At 39.8% G+C, this 24,396-nt stretch overlaps 1 protein-coding gene across 1 annotated transcript; it reads left to right on the top strand.

Annotated features, from left to right (window-relative positions):
- The first annotated feature begins 8,987 nt into the window (after positions 1–8,987).
- On the top strand, positions 8,988–23,763 carry C7H5orf47 (chromosome 7 C5orf47 homolog). Its single transcript, XM_021695696.2, has 4 exons — positions 8,988–9,270; positions 17,634–17,719; positions 19,105–19,204; positions 23,696–23,763. The coding sequence occupies exons 1-4, from the start codon at positions 8,988–8,990 to the stop codon at positions 23,761–23,763; spliced, it is 537 nt and encodes a 178-aa protein (XP_021551371.2).
- The last annotated feature ends 633 nt before the right edge of the window (positions 23,764–24,396 follow it).

Here is a 24,396-nt window from a genome sequence, read left to right as displayed (position 1 = left end):
GCTGGAACCCAGGACCCAGGGGCCGGGAGGGGAGGAACATCCTCCTGATGCCAGAGCAGACCAGCCAGATAGGATGAGAGGCTGGAATCTTGTTATTTAGAATGTGCCTTAGTTCCAGAGCGAGATTTCTATCCAGGAGTTTGCTCATTCATTTATCCACTCATTTCTCCAGCAAATATCTGCACATTATTTATCCTGAGGATACTGTGGGGACAGGACAGGTAAAGTCTCTGTCCTCCTGGCATTAACATCCTGGAAACAACGACCTGGATTTGAGACCTCAAGTAAGTGTGTGTGTGTGTGTGTGTGTGTGTGTGTGTGTGTGTGTGTGTTTGTGATTTGAGTGAGTCATTTCAGCTTTTGAGCCCTGGTGAAATGTGATGCCCATTCTCAACATAGGGAGTTGCCGGGAGATTCTCAGGAGATAGCCCCTGACAAAGATAACACATTCTTATGATGCACAGAACTACTCATCTGAATTGTGAACTTGCTCTCTGTTAGCCAAAGGTGGAAATCTGCAAAGGAGAATTACATCGAGGGGTTTCCTTGTTCATTCAATCATGCATCCAAGTGTTTGTACTGTTCTAGGCTCTGGGGATATTGTGTGGGCAAAGCCATCGAAGTCTCTGTCCTGTTGGCATTTACATTCGGAAGGGGATATCAGATAATCAACAAGAAAACACATACATAAGAAAATGTTCTGAGTGTTATGAGGAAAATAAAACTGGATAATTTGGTGAGACTAGAAGTGGGGCTACTTTAATTGGAGGTTTAGGCATTTCTGATAGGTGAGATTTAAGCCGAGACCTGAGTAATGAGAAAAACAAGCCATGGTGAAATCTGAGGGAAAAGTACGTTGGGCAGAGGGAACAGCCCATGCAGGAGTCCCGAGGCAGGACCAAGCTTGGCATATTTGGGAAAGGACGAGCAGTGCAGCTGGACACAGCGACAAGAGGAAGAGGTCATGACATGAGCTCAGAGAGGCCAAAGGGCCAGAGAAGGCAGAGGACTATTAGCCATGGTAGAGGTTTTGGGTTTTATTTTAAATTAGATGGAGAGCCGCTGGAGAGTAGCTGCAGGGGAAGGACGGGAACTGATTTAGGATCACTCTGGTGATGGCATGGAGAAGAGGCTGTAGGGGAGCAAGAGTGGGAGCAGAAGAACAATTTAGGAGGGACCGCAGAGTGTTTGGGGGTGAGGACAGTGGATTTTGGTAGCGTGGGCCAGCGTGATAGCAGAACAGGGAGAGGTGGGCATGTTAGGGCTACAGGTTGGAGGGACAGATATAGGAGAATGACTTGGGTTTTGGTAAATGCCACCTGCTGTGCTATTTTTGGAGGAAACACAATTTACCCTGTAGTACTAATCCTACTCCCTTAGAACACTTCGGCAAAAGTAAAACCGTCGTGGAACCAGGAGGAAACAAGGCAGTTCTAATTCTATCTAGACACACAGAAGCTTCGAAAGGAGGATATCGTTTGCAAAGGGAAATTTTTACCCCATTCCCCTCCCTATCCTCAGAGGTCTCATTGAAATTCTTTGCTTGTTTGAAAGGGCATGAGAGATCCCACTTTAACAAGTAATGAGTGGCACTGAGACACCTTGAGCAGGATCTAATTCTGATTAAGCATTTATTTTAATTCGGAGGGGTTGTATGGAAGGAAGATGAGATAGATGGGTGACACAGACAATTTAATTAATCTTAGAGATGGGCTTAATAACCAGGGGCCGAGGCGTGTGTGCACACATGTGTATGTGTGAGAGAGTGTGTTGAGTTGGTGGAGGGGAGGCAGCAGGGGAGGGAAGGAATGCTCAGTTTCCCTGGGACCACGTCTAGAGAAGTTTCTCTGTATTCCCCACAGGGCAGGGTCCTCCCATCCATTCAATCATAACAAACTCAGGTGTTGAGCTAGGTCCCCTGGGGCCCAAGGTTCTCTCATTCACAAACGGCCAAAAAATGGAGTCAGTCGACATTATCTTGAGGTTAAACAATGGCCATAGAGATCCGCTGACAGGTGTGAGAATAGAACCATCATACACATTTATGCTTGGGTACCGTTACCACATCCTCTGCCTGTAACACATAAAGAATCCAGTCTTAAAAAGGAATACCTATACTTTCTGAGAAACACATAATTCTGTTACATTGTATTTCGGGAGTTAAAACTTTGTTTAATGTAAGCATTTTTAAATGTATCAGAATTTCTTCATGTTAAAAAATGTACTTTCCCTCATGCTTCCTTCCCCCTGAAATGGAATTGGCCTGGGCCCCTTTCTTTCTCAAGAAGCCCTGGGCTTAGCATTTTGAAAGTTGGGGCTGGCTTAGCAGCAGGGACCATTCCAGGTCCCCCACCTTTTATACTCCCAGGAACATGGTGGAAGCTGCAGGAAGGACTTGTCAGAACCAGGGGAGAGCGAAGGAAGAGCATTTCAGACACAGATGAGGTGGGAAGGCCCTTTTCCGACAGTCATCTGTGGCTGTCTCCTTGGGGAACCGTATGTCCCCATGCCTACGGCTGGCCAAATGAAATTCATGACTAGGAATATGCATCCGTTGGTTTTTCTCTCAGCTCCTGCAGCTGTTTGATGAGGGGTGAGGGAGGGAGCAGCAAATCATCTCTTTTGTGGGCTGAGATGACATCTTATACAATTGTTCCTGGTCTTTCTATGCAGTGCGCTACCTGAGCACACCTGCCACCCCCCCTTCCCCGGCCAACACACCAGCAGCCAGGGCCACTCACTCCACAGGGCATAGGGATTGGAAATGCATTTTCCCCAAGTGTTATTTTCAAAAAGCTCAAATGAAAGAATCGTGGTTTGAATTCAGGCTACTAACTCTTGGTAAAAATAAAAATTGAGTTGTCTCTTTTTTAAAGGGTGGGGAAAAAAAAGGGAGACTCTTTTTTATATGGGAGCCGTGACTGCCACCTGGTGGGTGATGTTAGCTGAGCAATTCCTTCTGTTCGTGGCTTTTTTCTAATGTGTCTAGTCATTTACTTCTTTCTTTATAGGTACAGCACATGAGTCTGGAATGCCTGTGTGTGTCAGGCACTGTGTTAAGTGCATGGGGACATGTTGTGGGAACAAAAGGGTCAAAGTCCTTGCTTTCATGTAGCAATTATAGGGGTTGTGGTGTGATAATCAAGGAGTAAGCCACTAAATTAGATACTTCCAGACTTCCATGCAGAAAGAGACTGGGGGCAGGGAGAGAGAGACCCAGGGTGGCTGCTCTCAGGAGGGTCCTTTGGGCTGAGATCTGAACCCTGAGAAGGTGCTGGCTTTGTGAACTCCTTTTATATGCCAGGCTCTCCTGACATCCCACTGGTTGTCCCGTCAGGGGCCATCCCCCCTGACTACTCGTAGAGCACTGGGTGGGCCCCAGGGGACAGGGGCAGTGAGAGTGAAATCTGTGTTTGTTCCATGTGGGTAGGCCAAAAGACGCTCATGAGGTACAGTAGCCTTGGTCTTCTCCGTTCCCTGCATCTGCCCCAGAGGGCACTAGTTTGTGTCAGATCTATTGTCTCTCCTGCCAAGAAAATCATCAAACACTGGATTAAAGAGGAAAAATAAATCTGTCCAAAAGGATTGGAGAGCTTGGGCTGAGGTGAGAGGACCTCGAGGGGTCAAGATTCCAAGGACAAGAAAAGCACCAAGGTGACTCTACACCATAGCTTTCCCCAACCAGAGGCTGCCCAGTTTATGAGTGGCAGCCTAGTGTTCAGGGACACCCAGGGAGGCCCTAGTAAATGCCCTAGACTTTAAGGTGGGACACCTGAGGACAGCAGATTAGATAGTACTGAAAAGAGGGTTAGTGGACTGGTCTACAGATGAGTAGAAAATAACCAGACAGAAGCATCGAGAGAAACAAGGACAGAAACCACAGAAAAGAGCAAAACGGATATACGGAGCAGGGTAAAAAGATTTAACATGTGTAGTGGGGTCTCAGGAAAAAAGGGAAAGAATTTAGCAGAAGCAATCGTGGAAAAACAATAACCTAGAATTAAAGAAAACTCATAAATGAGATCAAAGTACACATTCAAGAAACACTATGCAGCCCAAACAGGATAGATGCAAAGACCATTATACTGAGTCATTTCACAATAAAACTGCTGAAAAGTAAAGACAAAAATAAAATCTGAAGAACAGAGGGAAAAGATGCATTACTTTTAGAGGGGCAGTAATATGACTGACAGTTGACTTCTCAAAAGAAATAGAAATTGTAAAATAATAGAATTTCTTCAAAGTGCTAAAAGAAAATAGCTGGCAGCCTTGAATTTGATTCCCACCAAAAACGTTCTTTAAAAATCGTTACAAAAAGACATATCAGATAAACAAATACTAAGTGAATTCATCACCAGTACAACCACACTAATGTAAAATGTAAAGGTTGTCCTATAGGTAGAGGGAAGATAATCCCATTTGGAAAAATGGATATGTATGAATGGATAAAAACACAATGGAGAGGGTAAATATATCAAAAATCAGTAAATCAAAATGAATATTGACTGTTTAAAACAGTAATAATATTAATGTCTCATCATGTTTAAAATACACTGTAGAATTACCAAAATAATCTATATGCTGCTTACAACAGACATTATAAACTCAAGAATGAAGAAAGGTTGAAAGTAAAATAATGAAAAAGACCATGAAACACTAACCACTAGAATATATGACAAGAAGCATCATTAGAGATAAAGAGAATAAAGAGAAACTCTTCATAAAAATAAAATAGGGTCAAATTACCAAGATATAACAATTCTAAATGTGTAGGCATCTAATAACAGTTAAAGCAAATATTGATAGAACAAAAAGAATAAACAAAAAATCCAGAGCTATAGAGGATGATTTTCAGCATACCTCTGCCAGTAACTGATAGAACAGTCTGACCTAATTTAGCTGAGAGTACAAAATAGATAAAAAGAAATCAACAGGATATGTTGATTAAGAAACCTATTAGATAAGACACTTCACAAATTTGACCAAATTGGCATATATAGAACACTAGACCCAACAACTACAGAATACACATACTTTTCAATTGCACACAGTTAGTTCCCCAAAGTAGACCACACACTGCATTCTAATGCAAGTCTCAGAAAATTTCAAAGGACTGAAATCATTCAGAGTATGGTCACTGACCACTATGGAATTAAGCTAAAAATAAATAACAAAAAAAATTGAAAAGCTCCCAAATGTTTGGAAATGAAACGATATACTTACACACAATCCCTACCTAAAATATTACAATTAAAATATCTTGAATAATGAAAATATGACATACAAAACTTGTGGCATACAACTAAAGCTATGCTCAGAGGAAAATGTATAGCTTTACGTGCCTGCATTAGAAAAAAAAGTCTCAACATCAATGATTTAAATATCCATCTCAGGGTGTTATAAAAAGAATTAGGGAACAATAGAGGGAATTGACAAAGTCAAAAGTTGATTCTTTGAACAGATTAATAAAATTGATAACGTACTGTTGAGAACAAATCAGATAAAAAGAGTACATAAGTTATCAATATCAGGAATGAAAAGGGGATATCCCAGTGCTCCTAGAGACATTAAGAAGATAGTGTAGGAATATTTGAACAATTTTTGCTACTGAGTTTTAAATGACAGGAGGAATGGACAAATCCTAGAAAAACACAGTTTACTAAACTGACCCAAAAAGAAATAGAAAATCTGAATAATCCTATAATTATTAAAGACCTTCTCATGAAGAAAACTCCATGCCCAGATGTCTTCATCAATAAATTCTACCAAATACATAAGAAGTTGTAAGCCATTCTCTCTCATGAACATAGAAGTGAAAAGTCTAAAGAAAACATTGTAAAAAATCAAATTTAAAGGTATAGCAATCATATAGTATGATAATATGTTACAAGAAAGTAGGATTTATCCCAGACAGGGTTGGTTTAACATTAGAATTTGATCAATTCATCACATTTACAGAATAAGGGAGTAAAATTACATAATAATCTCAATAGATTATAGCCAAAGTATTGGATAAAATTTAACACCAAACTAAACTCAAAATAGAAGGGAATTTCCTTAATCTGATAAATTTCATGATAAAAAAACAAATTTACAGCAAATACTATACTTAATAATAAAACACCAAAACTATCATTTGAGATCGGAAATAAGACAAGGATATTCACTATCATCATTTGTATTCACCTTATATTGGAGGTTTTAGCCAAAGTGGACTGGAAATCCATATAAACAAATAATTAATCTTGACTCTCTACATCATACTATTTATAAAATCCATTCCAGGTGGATTGAATATTTAAATGTGAAGATAAAACAATAAAGCTTCTAGAAGATAACAGAGGAGAATATCCTGGAATATGTAAAGATTTATTAAACCAAATGCATTAAGTATAATTCTAAAAAAAAATATTGATATATTGGACTACTTTAACGTTAAAAAACTTTTAAGAGTTCATAGAATAAAAGGTGTGTCAGATGAGGAAAGAATTTGCAATACATACAGCTAACAAATAGCTAATATACAGAATATATAAAAACTCCTCATAATGATTGAGAACAGAATGAAAACCCCATATAGAAATAGATAAGAGATTTATTTTTAAAAATTTTTTTAAATATTTTATTTATTTACTTGAGAGAGAGCAAGTGAGTGAGCGAGAAAGCAGAGTGGGGGAGAGGAGTGGAGGGAGAGGGAAAAGCAAACTCCCCACTGAGCAGGGAGCCCGAGGTGGGGATAGATCCCAGGACCCCAGGACCATGACCTGAGCCAAAGGCAGACGTTTAACTGACTGAGCCACCCAAGCGCCCCTAGGCCAGAGATTTAAACGCAAAAGATGATATCCAAATAGCCAATGAGCCCAACTTCCTAAATCATCAGGGAAATGCAAATTACAAGAAAGCAATACCACACTGTGTCGGTTAATTTTATGTGTCAAGTTGCCTTGGCCACAGTACCCAGATGTTTGGTTAAACATTACTGTAGATGCTTCTGCGAAGGTATTTTTTGATGATCTTAACATTTAGATGGGTAGACTTTGAATACAGCAGATTACCCTCCATAGTATGGTTGGACCTCCATCCAATCAATCACTTGAAGGACTTAATAGAAAAAGAATGACCTCTCTTGAAGAAGGGGAAGTTCTGCCAGCAGATGGTCTTCAGACTTGAACTGCAGCACCATTTCTTCCCTGGGTCTCCAGCCTGCTGGCCTATCCTGAAGATTTTGGACTTGGCAGCCTCCATATTTATGTAAGCCAATTCCTTAAAACCTCTCTCTCTCTTTACACCCCCCCCCCACACACACACATCCACATCTTTATTGGCTCTGATTCTCTGGAAAGCCCTAATACACATATCCATCACAATGGCTAAAATGAAAAACACTGACAATGCCAAGTGATGCTGAACATTTGGAGCAACTGGAATTCTCATGCTTTGCTGGCGGAAGTGAAAATTTGTACGAGCACTCCGGGTACCCGTTTGTCAGTAGCTACTAAAGTTGAACCTATGAATGCCCTCAGTAATTCCACACTAAAATATATACTTTTTAATATATGTTCAACAAAAGATATATCTTAATGTTCCTAGCAGCACTATTCACAATGACCCCAAACTGGAGACAACCAAATGTCCATCAACAGTGGAATAGAGGAATAAATGGAGTTATAGTCAAATGATGTACAAACTCATATAATAACTTGTATCTCACAAACATAGCTTGAGTGAAGGAAGTCAAACAGAAAGGGCAAACCTCACTGATGCTGTTTGAATCTGTTTGAATCTGAAAGAAAGCAAAGGCATTGGGCCTGGGCGAGGACATGAGGTGCTTCTGCAGTGCACCATTTCTTAACCTGGGTGGATATTACATGGATATGTTTAGTGTGTTAAAATTCATCCATCTGTATACTGATGATCGGTGTACTTTTCTGCACATATTTATAATTCAATTAAAAAGATTCATTTTAAGAAAATATGTCTCTATCAAAACTGTCTGTTACTTTGGGGAAGTCACTCGTTCTGGAGCCTCAGTTCCTCTGCTGTGAATTGCTGCATGGATTTAAAAGGATGGTCTATGGGAAAACCATCTGTAAAGTATAAATGTAAAGATACTGCCCACATGCACTTCATAGGGTATGTACAATAAACGTGACGTGAAGGTTAAGTCTAAGGGAACTCTCTCTATGTGCCAGATGCCTAATATGCTTTATTTTGATTTAACAACCCAGTCATCCCGAATTTACTTCTGAGGAAACTGGAAGCTTAGAGAAGAAAAGTAGCTTGCCCAAATAATCCAGCTGGGCAGCAGCGGAACCACGATGGGCCTCAAGTCGGTGTGAGTAAGACGCTGGCCTTAGGCCCATGGCCCAGCGCAACATATACCAGGCCAAGGTCCCGCTGGAACGCTCTGGCAGCAAAGGGTGCTGTCTCCTCTCCCCTCCCCCAGTCCCCCAACTTCATTGATCTACGCTCCAGAGTGGTCAAGTCCAGGGTCAGCTCCTCACTCGGAAACCTTCCCCACACCCAGCCGCGGGGAGGGTGCCCCAGTGGCCTACTCCCTTTCCCCCTACCCTCATTTTAGTTCAGCTCATTTCTTCAGAGGGCTGTGCCCCCATAGTCTGCTCCCTACCCACAATGATCCGGTCCCCAAACTTTAACACCACTTTCCAGCTGAGTGGTCCACCATCGCCCCAACCAAACCCTTCTCGCTCGCCGCCTCACTGCAGGGCGGTCGACCCCAGGCGCTGTCTCCCCGCTGACCACCCGGCGTCTCGCCTGCCTCGCGCACCCAACCTGCGCATGCCCCGCCCCGCGGTCCCACTGCAGCGCGCGCCCCCACTGCAGCGCGCGCCCCTCTCCCCCGCACGTGCACAGTGGCCCCGCCCCCGCCGCCCGGTCCTCGCAGTCCGCCCGCGTCCCCGGTCGCCGGCCGTGCGCTCCGCGGGTCGCTGAGGAAACTTGGCGGCGGTTCCGCGACCAGGGCGGCGATGGCGGCGGCCGGCCGGGAGCAGGAGCGGGACCTGGCGCGCTTCGTCTACGTGACACGCTTCGGCTCGCACCGGTGCGGCGGCATCTTGGAGCTCGGCGGCCGCCGGGCTCAGGGCCTCGGGAGCACCGGGCGCGGGGCCGACTGCAGCCCCGAGGAGCCGCGGGCCGCGGCTCCGGCCCGCGTGGAGCTGGCCCCCGGCCCTCCGTCCCGGGCCTCCGCGGCCTCCCCACCGGCGCGGGCGTCGAGCGCGCGGAGCGGTCCCCGGCCTGCGGCGCGAGCAGGTGGTGCCTAGGGGGCGGTGGGCGGGCGGGAACCTCGGTCTCGGGGCGGTGGGCGCCTCAGCCCTCGGCCTCCAGTCAGCGTCCTGTCAGCCTTCCCGCCCAGCTGCGGTAACCCCGCGCGGCCCGCGGCCTGGGGGCCCCTCGGGCCGTGGGCGGCCAGGCTCGGCCTCCTGTCAGTCCAGCCGCCTGCGCGGGGCCGAATGATGAGCCCCGCGGGTCCCTGGCTTCACGCGAGTCCCGGATAGGGGGCCGAAGGGCACGTGCCGGTCATGTAGTCAGTCAGACTGACAGGAGTGGTCACTGGATGGAGCCACTTGCGTCCCCCACAATGAGGGTGGCCAAGGCGTGCTTGTTGGTATTCCTAGGAGTGACTGAATTTTTATATTAGCTTAAGGAGAACTGACGTCTTTACCAGGTTGAGGCACTTGCTCTCTAAAAATAGGATGTCTTTCCATTTGTTCAGTCTGCTTTTGTGTCTCTTGGGAATGTTCTAGATTTGAAAATTTCCCATAGGTTTTGCGTGTATCTTTGCTAAATTGATTCCTAGGTGTTTGATTTTCTGTTGTAAATGGGGTTTCCTCCTCCATAATCCCCTCTATTTATTGTTAATATATAGGAAGTTTCTTGATCTTTATTTGAGAGAGAGAGAGAGAGAGAACAAAGGGGGAGAAGTTGAAGGAGAGGGAGAAGCAGACTGTGCTCAGCGTGGAGCCTGAGGTGGGGCTTGATCTCAGGACCCAGAGATCATGACCTGAGCTGAAATGAAGACTGAGAAGCTCAACCAACTGAGCCACCCAGGAGCCCCACTTCTTGATCTCTAAAAAAAAAAAAAAAAAAAAAAAGAAAGGAAAAAAAATCAACTGTATTTAGGATTGATTTTATATACATTTTGAGGAGGTTTGATAAAGTTATATCTCTGGTAACACCCACCACAATTAAGATATAGAGCATTTCTAGCTTCTGGAGAAGTCTTTCTTCTTTTTTGAAGGCTTATCCCTCCACCTGTGCTTTTTAAAGAGTTTATGGAGATATTCACAGTTCATTCAACTCACCTATTAAACGTGTACAACTCAATGCTTTTCACAGAGTTGTTCGACCATCATCGCGTTCAATTTTGGAACATTTCTAATGCCCCAAAAGAAAACCTGTACCTATTAGTACTGTACACTATACCCATTAACACTCACTATTCCCTCTCACTGCCCTCCCCCAGCCCTAACCCCAGCTCTAAGCAAATGCTAAACTTTCCGTCTTCATAGATTTGCTTATTCTGGATATCTCATATAAATTGTCTCATACAGTATGTGAGATTTCTTGATTATCTTCTTTCACTTAGCCTGTTGGTTTTTGTATGTTAACTTTCAATCCTAGCACTTCACTGCATTCTTTTATTATTACAATAAGTTTTATTATTGATACTAATGATTGTCCAGGTATACTGTGATGTTATTTGTAAATAGAGATGATTTCATTTCTTTTTTTTTTTTTTTACCCATTCCTATGCCTGCAGTAGATTTGTTTTGTCTTACTACATGCATTACTAATACCTCGAGTACAATGTTCAATAGTAGTGGAGATGGTGGGCATCCTTGCCTTATTCCTGACCTTAAGGGAAATGCCTCTAGTGTTCCTCATTAAATAAGGTGCTGGCTTTAGGACAAAGGCATATATATTAAAAATATTAAAATGTATTCCTCAATTTTTATTTTCTTCATTTTTTTAAATAGTAAATGAGTCTTGAATTTTGTCAAAGACTTTTTCAGACCTATGGAGATAAACACATTTTTCTGTTAGATTTATTAGTATGGTATATAATATAAATGGATTTTCTAATATTGAACCAACCTTGCATTCCTGCAATAAATCCTACTTGGTTATGATGTGTTATTTTCTTAAAGTGGCTCGGACTCTGCTAGTAATTTCTTTAGAATTTTACATTGGTATTCATGAGAGATAGTGATCTGTAGTTTTTCTTTCTTTGTACTTCTTCATCTGGTTTAGGTATTAGAGTTATACTTACTTCAAACAAGGAATTACAAACATTTCCTTCTTTTTCAGTGCTCTGGAAAAATTTATAGAACAGTGGGACTACCTGGTAGAATTTTTCTGTGAAATCATCTGGGTTTAGTGCTTTTTGTGGAATAATTTCTTAACAACTTTTTCTATATCTTCTATGAAATTGCTCTTTTTAAGCTTTCTAATTCTGATGGGTCAATTTTGGTAATCTATATTTCCCTAGGGAATTCTCTATTTCATCTGCGTTTCTAAATCTATTTGCATAGAATTCTGCAAAGTAGTATCTTATAATTAAAAAAAAAATGTCTTGTGTTTCAGTGGTTATTTCCCAGTTGTCATTTTTTTCTGTATGTATGTGTAGTCCCCCTTCTTCTTGAACTTCTTGATCAAGTTAGCCAGTGTTTTGTTTGTTTTAATTTAAAAAAAAAAGAAGATTTCAATTTATTAATGAGACATCTTGTTTTTCTAGTCTCTTCCACATTAAAAAATAAAGATAAATAATAAAGATGAAACTTTGTTATCTCCTTATATGTGCTTTCTTTTGACTTACTTTGTTCTTTTTATACTTTTTTTCAGTGGGACATTTCATTCATTTATTTTTATTCTTCCTTTTTATTGATAAGTGTTTAGTGCAATGCATTTTCTTCTAACCACTACTTTAAATCCCATAGATTCTAATATGTAGTGTTTCCATTGTCACTATATTTTTAAATTCTGTAATTTCACTTTGTATTACCCTTCTCACTCTAGAGTTGCTTAATAGATTCAAGTTTTGTTTTGTTTTTTTAATTTCCAGGAATTTTCTGTTTTGTTTTTGTTAGTAAACTGTTTTATTGCATTATTTTTTTAAAGATTTTATTTACTTATTTGTCAGAGAGAGAGACAGCAAGCAGGGGGAGCAGCAGATGGAGAAGCAGGCTCCCGCTGAGCAAGGAGCCCAATGTGGGACTCAATCCCAGGACCCTGAGATCATGACCTGAGCCAAAGGCATCCCTGTTTTATTGCATTATAATCTGAATGTTTGTAAGGTCTGCACTTTTATGGATGCTACTGATGTTTTCTTTGTGACCTAATTTGTGATCCTTCAATTTTGTTCTTTTTCTCCCCTGGAAGTCATGCAATTGGAAAACTGTCCCTTTAAATCATGCTTGCCCCTTAGTAAACTGAGTCAGTTCCATTAAATGACATATTTGGTACTTTATGTGGTGTCTGGCCCTTTAAATTGCCCATTGAAATCCCTTTTCTGTAGTTTTTTCTCTAATCTGTAGGGTTTTGTTTTACTATTTTCAGATTTAGGGTGGATTTAATCTTTCTGTTGGTTGCTCCAGCTCTCCTGCAGGCACTTTTTTTAGTGTCCATCTTCTCTTCCCTGCTGGCCACAAAGCCCTGCTTGGGGTGGGGCTGGAGCATATGGGATCAGAGCCCCGATATTTCTGTGACTGAATGATTTTTCTTATTTTACTTAGACAGTTATTTTGCAGTTGCAGTGTTCTCTGTCTTCAAGTAATGCTGAAGGTGTGGTTTTATGTAGAATTTTCAAAATGTGAAAGTGTTTGGCATGAAATTTTGGGAAGTCAACTACTCTACATTCCCCATTGTCTTCAGTGACTCAGAAAGTCCAAAACTGAAGGTTTTTGAACAAGAGAAGTGAGGGGCACCTGGGTGGCTCAGTTGGTTAATCATCCGACTCTTGGTTTCAGCTCAGGCCATGATCTCAGGGTTGTGGGATCGAGCCCCACATCGGGCTCTGTGTTCCGCACAGAGTCTGCATGTCCCTCTCCCTCTGCTTCTCCTCCTCTCTCTCTCTTTCAAATAAATAAATTTAAAAAAGATAGAGAAGTGATAGGGTTAGATTTACTTAGGCCATGCTATATAAGGGAGATTGAATTGGAGGCAGGCAAGACTGAAGCCCAAGTTGAGGAATATATAAATATTTGGTTTGGTATCCTTCCAGACTAAATTTACTTTGATAATTTAGATGTATGAAATTGTACTCTGTGTGACTTGATTGACTGCTGAGAATGAGCTGTGGCGGGAAGCCTTCAGAGGTACCTAAGCAGGGTCATGATTTTGGACTCCAAGCCCTGAGTGGCCTCATTGTTAAAAGGCGCTCACGTTTTTGTTTTGTTTTGTTTTTTTCTGGCTCCTCTGCCAGGGATCAAAAAATCCAGGGGTAGTAGAAGACACTTTAGCCCTGGGTTTCCAGCTTCTTTGAATAGTTGAAACAGGATAAAAGGTTTATTCTAGGAAGAGAAGAGAGTATGGTGATGGTGGTAGTGGTTGTGGTGGTGAGGAGCTCTACAGCTTAGGCGAGATGCCAGGAAAAAATATAGTGGATTCGAACGAGAGCCTGTATTGCTTTAGTGCCACAGATCAAAGGACAAGTAATAGTCCATCAGCAAGATAGTGGATTAAAAGTGAAGAACACTGAAAGTGGATGAAGAAGCTCCCAGAGGGGAGGGGGACAGAATGGAAGGGATGCATGAATTTGTGCTAGAGATCCCCACCTATGTGGGTTAGGAGTAACTGGGTAGCTGAGATTATGAAACCAGTGTTATGCTGTTGTAACTTAGCACCGTACAGACCTAGGTTGGCTTTCCTCTGGTTGACTTCTCTGCTGGGGTGGGAAAAGACAATAATGCAATTTGCCCTGAAGTTTGGTTTTGAAATTTTGGGATTTTTGCTGCTCCTTTGTGGTAGGGATGACATGGTCAGATCTGGAGGAAGGAGAACTAGGGCGGAGCTGGGCTGGGAGAGACTGGAGGCCAGAGTCCTGTTAGAGGGCAGTCATAGTAATCCAGTGCAAAGATAAAAGGTCTGACCTAACATAGCAGCAATACAGAAAGCAGAGGATCAATGACTGAATAAAAGATGGAGAAGGAAGGGTTGATGCCAAATCTGAAGTTTCTGTGCTAGGCAGCTGGGCAGATGATGGAGCCATTAACTTCAGAGCCCCCTTGCTGTGCTTGTGAGACCAGGAATAGAGTTATATATTTATATTTAAACCAAGGCAGAAAGTGCTTAAGTTTTACTCAGCTTGGGGTGTATTTAATATTAATATTACAGGGAAGTTTATTAAATACTTATGCTTGCCACTCTATGGGGAAGTAGGTAAATTATTTATCCATTCAACAACATTTGAACGTCTTCCACACTGTGGGCACTAGATAGGTGCTACTGACATAGAAGAATCAGAATATTCTGCTGTCAAGGAGCTTCTAAATGAATAATATGAATACAAGCTAGTCGACTTGAATGCTCTAAGAAAGACACCTGAGAAAGGCTTTGATAGTTTAGGGAAAGGAGAGGCATAAAGGTAGGAAATCAAGGGACATGAATAGAGAAATTGCTAGTGGAAGGTAGAGATTATCAGGAGCATTGGCTTTGAAGTCAGAAAGACATAATCTTGGCTCTGTCATTTATTAGTAGTGTAATATTGGCCAAGTTAACTACTCTGATTCTCCGTTTCCTTATATGTAAAATGGGGATAATAGCTCTTTCCACAACAAGTTACTACAAAGACTAAGAGAAGTACGGAATGCATGTAGAGTGTCCAGCACAGTGTTTGATATAGAATAAATGAACAGAGATGGCTTGGAGGAAAGGGGGGATTATCCCAGTGAGTAGTATATAGTGGGCCTGACTAAATATTTGTTGAATGAATGAAAAGTAAGTTTTGGACAATATTGCAGAATGCCTTGGAGACAGTCATTTCATAGTCACTGAAGATTTTTGAATGGTGGAGTGAAACAATCAGAGACAAGTACACTTCTGGAAGATATACTTTGTAAGCTGTTTCTGTAAAATGTAGTGGAGTTTAGGGGCGCCTGGGTGGCTCAGTTGGTTAAGCGACTGCCTTCGGCTCAGGTCATGATCCTGGAGTCCCGGGATCGAGTCCCGCATCGGGCTCCCTGCTCGGCAGGGAGTCTGCTTCTCCCTCTGACCCTCCTCCCTCTCATGCTCTCTGTATCTCATTCTCCCTGTCTCAAATAAATAAATAAAATCTTAAAAAAAAAAAAAACTATAAAAAAAAAATGTAGTGGAGTTTAGAAATCCAGGGGCAGGCAAATCAGGAAACTCTTCTAACATTTCAAGCAAGACTAATAAATCAATTCTCACAGAACTTGGGAGATATATTCATAATTTATATACAACAGAGGATGACAAGTGCTTTTGTGGAAGTACAAATAAATGCTTTGGAAGTGGTGAATAATTTGGGAATGAGGGAATCAGGGAAGGCTTCATGGTGGTGGAACTCCATGAGAGTCACACATGTTGCTGAGCTAGGAGGGCATTACAGGTGGGAAAAATTGTGTGAGCATAGCCTTGGGTATGGATCTGTGATGGAGAGTGATTAGGGAAGAACTAGGAGTATATTTTGAGTGTGTAGAAACAGTGTGTAGAAAGAAGGCTAGGGAAAGATTGAAAACATTAAGTTGGGACAAAGTCTCTGGTATACACTGGAGCTACCCTTAGTGAAGTACGCAAAACAAATAGAAGAAATGATTTTGTCTTTTTCTTTCTCACATCCTCTATACTCCTTGACATATTTTAGATCCCCAGTAATTATAGGTAGACATGATAGCTCCTATCCTGACCTCAAGGAGTAATGTCTAGGTTAGGTAAGACTTATAAATGGAAAACATTTGAGAATGATGCAAGTATAGTATTCCAAAGGCATAGGCATTTAGAGGGAAAGGTACATATGGGTATGTGAAGAACAGAGATTCTTAGACTTGAGTTATTTTCCTACGCTGTATCTGCATATCATCTGTACTATCATTTACTTAATATATTTATTTAAATATGTGCATTTTTTTCCTCTCAACTAAATTTCTTTTTAGAACACTTTACATCATTATCTCAGTGGCAAACCTGTACCATTTGCCACGAATAGAAATTAATTTAAAATGATGTAATAAAGGCAAAGCAATATTATTAAATTCTAGCCAAATAGCTTGTCTAACGAAGGTTGTCTATAGTCATAAAGAGAGAGAAGCAAATCTCAGAGAAGTCTTAATAACATACTAATTTCAAACTTATACTTTCTCCCTGATGTCATCAGATTGAAAAATAATGGGAAAGAGAATGAGTTTCTCACTGTGTGATTTAAGGTTCTTTAGTGCTAGGTCTGTGCCCCACCCAGAATCAGTGGTATGCTTCTCACAAATTGGGAAATGCCATTTTAGAACATACTCTAATTCACTAGCAAATGGAATACTTACTGCATATCTAGTGTGTATGGTATTAGATACTGGATCTCTATTAAAGAATAAAACACACTCCCCAAGTAAACAACATGATAAATCTCATGATAACTGAGCATAGGGTGCTTTGTGAAATCAGAGAAGGTTCCTGGAAAGCTAAATACTGAATGAGGGGAAGAAAGCCAGGTATAGAGTGGTAGTGGTAGGGCAGGGATAAGGTGAGTAAGTGTTCGGGTGGGCGGATTACAGACGAATATAAAGGCTTTTAGGGAACACGTGCTCAGTGTTTTCTGATTTTGCCCTTGGACACACAAGCCCTTGGGTTTTCTTCTAACAGTTAATATTTGGGAAGGCAGCATGGTTTGGTGAGTAGAGGGAGGAGGCTTACTCACTCTGACAAAGCTTTATTAGTACCTACTATGTGTCTCATAGTGTGGGTAGAAAGATAACTAAGACACACATAGCCATTGCCCTCAGGGAGGTCACAGCCTAGTGGAGGAAGCACGTTATAAATATGTGATATAAAAGTGTGCTAAGTGATGTGACTTCAGTGTTCCTGGAGCTAGTGCTGTGCAGGGGACTGTAGAGGGGAGGTGATGGGGTGAGCTGAGTCTTGAAGAGCAAGTAAAAATTTGCCTGGCAGGTGTGTGTTTGTGTGTGTGTACACACATGCATGTACACAGAGTGTTTTAGCCATATAGAACAGCATGTGCAAAGGCTGGGAAGGATAAGAACAAGGCATTTGAGGAACCACAGGTATTTGGGAGAGTTGAAATCATAATGTGTGTCTGGAGTTGAATGGAGAAGAAAGGAGACTATAGAGATGCATTGGGTCAAGATGTGGCTTCTGGTCTTTGTTTGGTGTTGCTGACTTTGGGGACTCACCTTTCAAATCAGTAAAGAAAGGAGATTTCCTAGGCATTTCCAAGGTAGTTTCTTGGTTTTCTCCCCCAGCATAGTATTAGCTAATTGGTAAACTGGTATTATCTAGTTAACAGAAATATACCAACAAGTGTAAAAATCCCCGAAGACAACTCAAGAGACATTTATTATTGTGTCTATTATCAGGATAGTGAATCATTTAAAATATGTGCTGGCCTTGATCTTTTACCTTTTCACTCTCTCTTTTTTTAAAATTAGGTTTAACCCAGAAGAATTTAGCTAAAAAGTTTGATTTCCCCATCCCTTTGAATGAAGCTTCCAAAATAATGAAGAAAAATAAAAAGGTATATTATAAAGGAGAATGAGCAATATTTGAATTTTAGATTAACCTCTCTAAATACAAATGTGTGAAGATATGCAACAGTAAAAGTAGTTCCATCTTTTGAAAGTTTAATTTACTGAAATGAGAAAATAGAATTAATTTAGCAGAAATGGAACTGGGTTTGGAAATATTTATTAACTGTAGAGAACAGTCCTTCCAGTGTTTGAAAATATAAACACATTTTAATCAAAATGTAATGGGAGATTTTTCAAAGCATGAAAATACATGTTTCATAGAATATAGCAAACTTTCATAGATAGTGTAATATAAAGAGAAAATTATGGACTTAACAGAAAAGAATAACGTATCTATACTGGTGTCATATTGCTCTTTTAAAGAGAAGGGATATACATTTAGTTGGTAGAAGGAAAGCTAACAAGGATGAACCTTTACTGCTGAACCATTTTCACCTCTAGTTATCCAAATGTCATGGTAACTTGAGTGTTTTAAACATATTCAAGATCACTAGCTCTACAAATCTTTGTTTTCCACCATATATTTTACACTTTGGTTTAAAGAAACTGTTAGTTGATAATGACACATAAAATTGTATTGTTTCTAAGCTTTGAGTTTGTATGAGTTACAACCCATGCATAGTATAAAATAGCATTCAAGGTGATTCATCCTAAATGTATTTTGAGTGTGCATCTAATCTTCCCACTATACTAAGAACTGTTTCTTCCAAGAACCAATTCCCCTTGCGTGAGGAGAAGAGAGCAATAGCCAATGTTTGCTTATAACTACTATATGTCACTTACTGGGGTATGTGCTTTACATATATTTCATATATTTACATATGTTTTTCATTAATTCTAATAATCCAATATATGAAGTTATTACTAGCTGAGATGTAAAACACTTGCCCAACGTCAAGCAACTGTTAAGTGGCAAAGCCAGAATCCGAGCCTAGATCTCTTTGCTTCCATAGTTCTCATTCTTTCTATTCTAGTATATTCATGCTGTCTGGTAATTTTTGCTTTGGTATGTCCTAGGAGAAATGTTTAATTCTTAACTAGAATAAAATACATTAAAAAATCTCTAGAAATTCACTATTTTTATAACTGTTGAAAACAAAATTGAATGTATTGGAACAACTTGGGTAGGACTTTATAGACATTGCCTTCATCCAGGAGAGTTAACATAAATACTACAGAGAGGAAATGTTAGGAAGTTAGCAGAAGAGATCACTGATTATGGGAAAACAAATTTCAGGTCTCTAAGTGCTGTTATTGTTTTATAGTGATATCAGTTGACATGCAGCATGGTTTAGTCACTGCCAGTTGCCTCTGTCAAAATGTATTCCTGCTTCTCTGCTCAGTGTTCCTTAACTGTGCTTATATTTTTAAGGTTTCAGTATGGAATAGAGTGTACAAAGTCATTTCTAGAATGCTTGAAGAAAATGAAAAATATAGATTCAGGCTAAAATACCAACAACTATCTTGTGAAAGTAAGTTAACACAGTTTTTGCTTGTATTAAAGAAGACTGGCTTCCCTAACTGTTTAGTCACCCTTGGGTCACACTAGTCTAGTACTTTTCCTAATTGTCACAATCAGTGTACAGAACTATAGAAATGCAGCCACCATTTTATCACTGTTCATCATAATTAAAAGTACAAAACATTTTAAAGCACTGAGTTATAGACTAGACCACAGGTGTAAGTGTGAGTGGAGGAGCAGAGAAGGTAAATGTTGACTAAATTTACTGAGCAAAAGGAACACACTTGTCTGTTAAATCTGAATTTTAATGCCAGCTTTGTAATACAGATTACAAAACTCATCCATATTGATGAAGAAAAACATTTTAACTGCAATATAAAATAATACATTCTGTGTCACTTCATATAGTCACTTCCTTCCATGGATGCTGCAGTCTAATTTAATGTATTTAACAAAACTGCCCTTGAATTATGGCCTTGATGTCATTAATTCATTCCTGTAAAACAACTCATAAATTAAACCATGTTCTAAAGCTGCATCAATATTGAATTGATATTGTGGGAGAGCAAAATTAGATGTAATCTAGTATACTTATTAAAGTAATAGGAAGTTCTGGATTCTCAAACAATTAAGTTGGATAAAATTTATGTAACTAATAATGCCACATGAATTGGTAGATCATAATAGTTATTACCTTTCCTTCACATACTTGTCCTAATACTCATGTTACCATGCTGAACACTTCTGTAGGTCTTAGTACAGTCACTTGATGACAGCTTCTATTTTGACAGTCAGTAAATCTGCAGAATTGAGTTTTGTGAAGAATATTTTTTCTTTTTTTTTAAAAAAAATTATTTATTTGACAGAGACACAGCGAGAGAGGGAACACAAGTAGGGGGAGCGGGAGAGGGAGAAGCAGGCTTCCCGCTGAGCAGGGAGCCCAAAGCGGGCTCGATCCCAGGACCCTGGGACCATGATCTGAGCCGAAGGCAGACGCTTAATGACTGAGCCACCCAGGCGCCCCAGAATATTTTCATAAGATGATAATTAGAATAGAATGCCATTTTGTAAGCAGTGTTACACTGGAAGTTCATTACTGTTTGTGTAATATTGCATTAATAATAGCATAAATTGTTTGCAATAATGACAGATAAACCAATGTTCAGAATAGCGATACTCTTTATTCAATTAAGAAAGAATAAGGCAGAAGTGGGGATTAGGAGAAAAAAAGAAGTCCGTGGTTTTTTAGGTGAAAAGGATGTTTGAATAGGCAGAGCAATGCACACAAACCCTGGACATTGTTCTAGGTGTTAATCCAGATCCAGTTACTTTAATAAACAGATTACATCTAATTTTGCTCTGACCATAACCTTGAACTTGTTAATTCTCTTGTGACGTTTATTACTAACGTCAAGTAATCTTGTAAGGCTTATTTGGCAACTTAAAATAATATTCTGTGTTTTCCAGAAATAGCCTGTTATAAACAAGTACTTTGTAATTTATTATTTTGCATTACAATTTTAAACCAGATTACAAAACTAATAATAATGTTTTAGAAATGTATTATAATTCTTATTTCTTACTATGTATTTATTAATGGGAAAACCAGTGCTAGAGGCCAACTTGAATCTTCTGTATATTTTATGTTGTTCCTAGACTCAAAGTACACAAGGTGAATCTTCTTATCATCTTCTGGTAAGAATCCATTTATATAACAATTGTAAAATATAGGCTTTATTTCCTTTCCTTTTACATCTGACCTTCTCCAACCTTTAGTGTATGCCTATTGCTAATTCCAGCCTGTTTCCTTCCTGAAACCCAGTGCTTGGCACATAGTAAGCCCTCATTAAATATTTGTTGAAATTTAATAAACGTCATTTGGGCCCCATATTCACAGTGCTATTGAAATTACTCTTTCCATGGTCCATGGTTTCTGTGGGTTTGTTTGTTTCTTTGTTTATATCTTCTAGGTCCCTTTTCTCTTTGAACTTGTCACATTTAATATTATCTTACTACTACTTTAAATTTTTCTTCTTTCTTAGTGTCCTGGAGGTTATGACACGGTTCTCTTTCTGCCTTCCTGACCATATTTTCTGGATATTTTTTATTTGTCCCTTTTGCTACCACTTAATAACAAATGCTGCCCTGGGAATAATTGTTGGTTCTGCTCTCTCTTTACATATTTATTCTGAGATAACATACCCATTTAAAAAATTTATTTATTTATTTGACAGAAAGAAAGAGAGAGAGAGAGAGCACAGGCAGGGGGAGTGACAGGCAGAGGGAGAGGGAGAAGCAGGCTCCCTGCTGAGCAGAGAGCCTGAAGTGGGGCTTGATCCCAGGACCCCGGGTCATGACCTGAGCTGAAGGCTGATGCTTAACCGACTGAGCCACCCAGGCGCCCCAACATACCCATTTTTATAGCTTCAATTACTGTGTGTATGACCCTTAAATGACCCTTAAATCTTCCTTCTATCTTTGACCTCTGAATTTCTTTAGGCGATTCTACAGTTATTTTGAAATATTACATGTTTTCAATCAAGTGAATCATCTTTTCTCCTTTCATTTCAGTTGTGCCTTGGTTTGCTAATGATCTGGGTTCATTGAATTTCTAGTGAGAGATTACATCCAGTTTGGTGGGGTTTGGAAAGTACTAGAAAAGTAAGCTGGGTGTTGGGAAAGAGAAATCAGACTTTTGTACATGGGGATGTGGGGGGAGGGGAGTATATTTTAGACATGGACATGAGCAAGTTCTGTGGAGTCCAAGAAAATGTTCAGGAATGAACAGTTTGATCAAACCTTGTTTACGGTAGTCATTGTGAAGAAAGGTATAAAAATATACTGAGACTGTATTTCAAAGGGTCTCATGTGAGTAATATTTGTATTCCATTAAGTAGGCAATAAACATCTTCTTAACCCTTTATTCTAAATGATTTCAAATGTACAGAAAAGTTGCAAGAATAATACAAAGAACTCCAGCACACCCTTTACCTAGTTCCACTGATTTTTAACATCTTGTCACATTTGCTTTCTCATTCTTAGACACTTTCTTTCTCTGTGTGTGTATGTGTGTGTATAAAATATTACGCCTTAAGGGGTGCCTGGGTAGCTTAGTCAGTTAAGCATCTGACTCTTAATTTTGGCTCAGGTCATGGTCTCAGGGTGGCGAGATCAAGCCCTGTGTCGGGCTGCATGCTGAGTGTGGAGTCTGCTTGAGATTCTCTCTCTCCCTCTCCCTCTGCCCCTCTCCCTAAGCTCTCTCTTTCTCTAAAAATATATATATTATATATTTATATATAATATATAAATATTATCCCTTAATACTTTAGTGTGTATATCCTAAGGACAAAGATATTTTTTTTTTCTTTAAAGATTTTATTTATTTGACAGAGAAAGACACAGTAAGAGAGGGAACACAAGCAGGGGGAGTGGGAGAGGAAGAAGCAGGCTTCCCGCGGAGCAGGGAGCCCGATGTGGGGCTCGATTCCAGGACCCTGGGATCATGACCTGAGCCAAAGGCAGACACTTAACAACTGAACCACCCAGGCACCCCAAAGATATCTTTTATATAACCACACAACAATGATCAAATTTAGGGAATTTATTTTTCCTTTTGTAATTAATAAGTATTTTATGGAAACATAATAAAAGACTATGCAAATACCTTGTACATCATCAGTATAGAACATTTTAAAGCAGTGGATTGATCAGATCTGCATTTTAGAAAGAATCTGATGTTATTTTGTAGAAAGGTTTGGAATGGAGGCAAGACAGGAAGTGAAAAAACTGGGGATTCTGACAGGGTCCAAGTGAAAGTGAAATGTACTTAAATGGGAGTAGCAGAGTGGTGGAGAGGAGACAAAGGACTTGCTGTAGGGGATAAGAGAGATGATCCTAAGTTCTGCAAATGAGTAGTTAAGAAAGAAGGAAGTCAAAAGAAGAACTGGTTTTGTGAAGCTACTGAATTTTATATTGGTGTGTTGAATTTTAGCTGTAATGACGTATTCAGGTGAAAATTCCAAGGGCGCAGCTGGAAGTGTCCTATTGGAGCTAGCGTACAATCTATGCTGCATGAAGGTCATAAGTAGTTGTGGCAGTAGATGTGCATGAAAACCTCAATGTGAGGATGGAGGGGGAGGAGAGGACTGAGAACACAATGTTGGTGATGTCTAGGATGAAGAGGAATCTTAGTTTCAAAGAGTGATTCTAGGAGCTTAATCAGAAGTCATGAGAGGGGTGGAGTGGGGTACAAATGAAGCTTACAGGAGATTAGGGGCTTGGCAGTTCAAAGGGTTGCAATGGTCTTGTTCAGTGACAGTGTAGGGGTACAAAACTTAGGAGTATAGAAATACATCAGCTAGGAACAATTTGAGAGTTTCCGCACCTAGAAGTAAAGCAGAAGTGCCAAGTGATGACATTGTTGAAAGTGATACTGCTGCTTGTGAGTGGCTTGAAGCGGCCTGGAGATAAAACACTATGATATAGTGTTTTTGTGACACAGTTTCTGTAACTGGAGCAGTTGAAGTCATCAAGATTATTGGCAGGAGCTGGAGTGGAGAAGAAAAATGAATTACATGTTGAGTGCGTTAGAAGCTTTTTATGGTCAACTAGAGAAAGTAAAAGTTATCAAAACAGTAAATACAGGGAGTGGCTAACTGTTGCTTAGCAGTCTTAGAAATGTTAAAATATTTCAGTGACTATTGACCATGACATTTTATCTTAACAAGATTCAATTTTGTCATCTTTTATTTAGGATTAACCTATCTTTGGACCTGTTTACCAAAGAAGACTCTGAAGAGTTTAAAGATGGAACTTTAAATTGAATCATAATTATATGTTAATTTTGGTGTGTTTTGTTGGAAGTGGGACTTTCATAGTTGAATAGAAAAACTACCTTCATTATAAATTCATAATTGAATAGAAAACTACCTTCATAATAAATAAATTATGTATTTCCTTGCAAGTTAATACAGATTTTTGTTAAATATTATCATATGCACACAAGTGTTATGCAAGTCTTATTCAAATGTGAATTAATACTTATTCCATATCTTTTTAAATTAATCTTATACATAAAATTTAAAGTTTATGGTAAAATTTAAATTTAAATAGTAATATAATTGCAGGCATTTACAATTGCCAACTTTTCCCTTTTATTAATGAGTCTGCAACCACCACTTTATTCATCCTTCATTTAGATGT

This window comes from Neomonachus schauinslandi, chromosome 7 (genome assembly GCF_002201575.2).
Source record: "Neomonachus schauinslandi chromosome 7, ASM220157v2, whole genome shotgun sequence".
In the NCBI taxonomy this organism is placed as follows: domain Eukaryota; kingdom Metazoa; phylum Chordata; class Mammalia; order Carnivora; family Phocidae; genus Neomonachus; species Neomonachus schauinslandi.
This window is presented reverse-complemented; position numbering and strand designations above follow the sequence as displayed.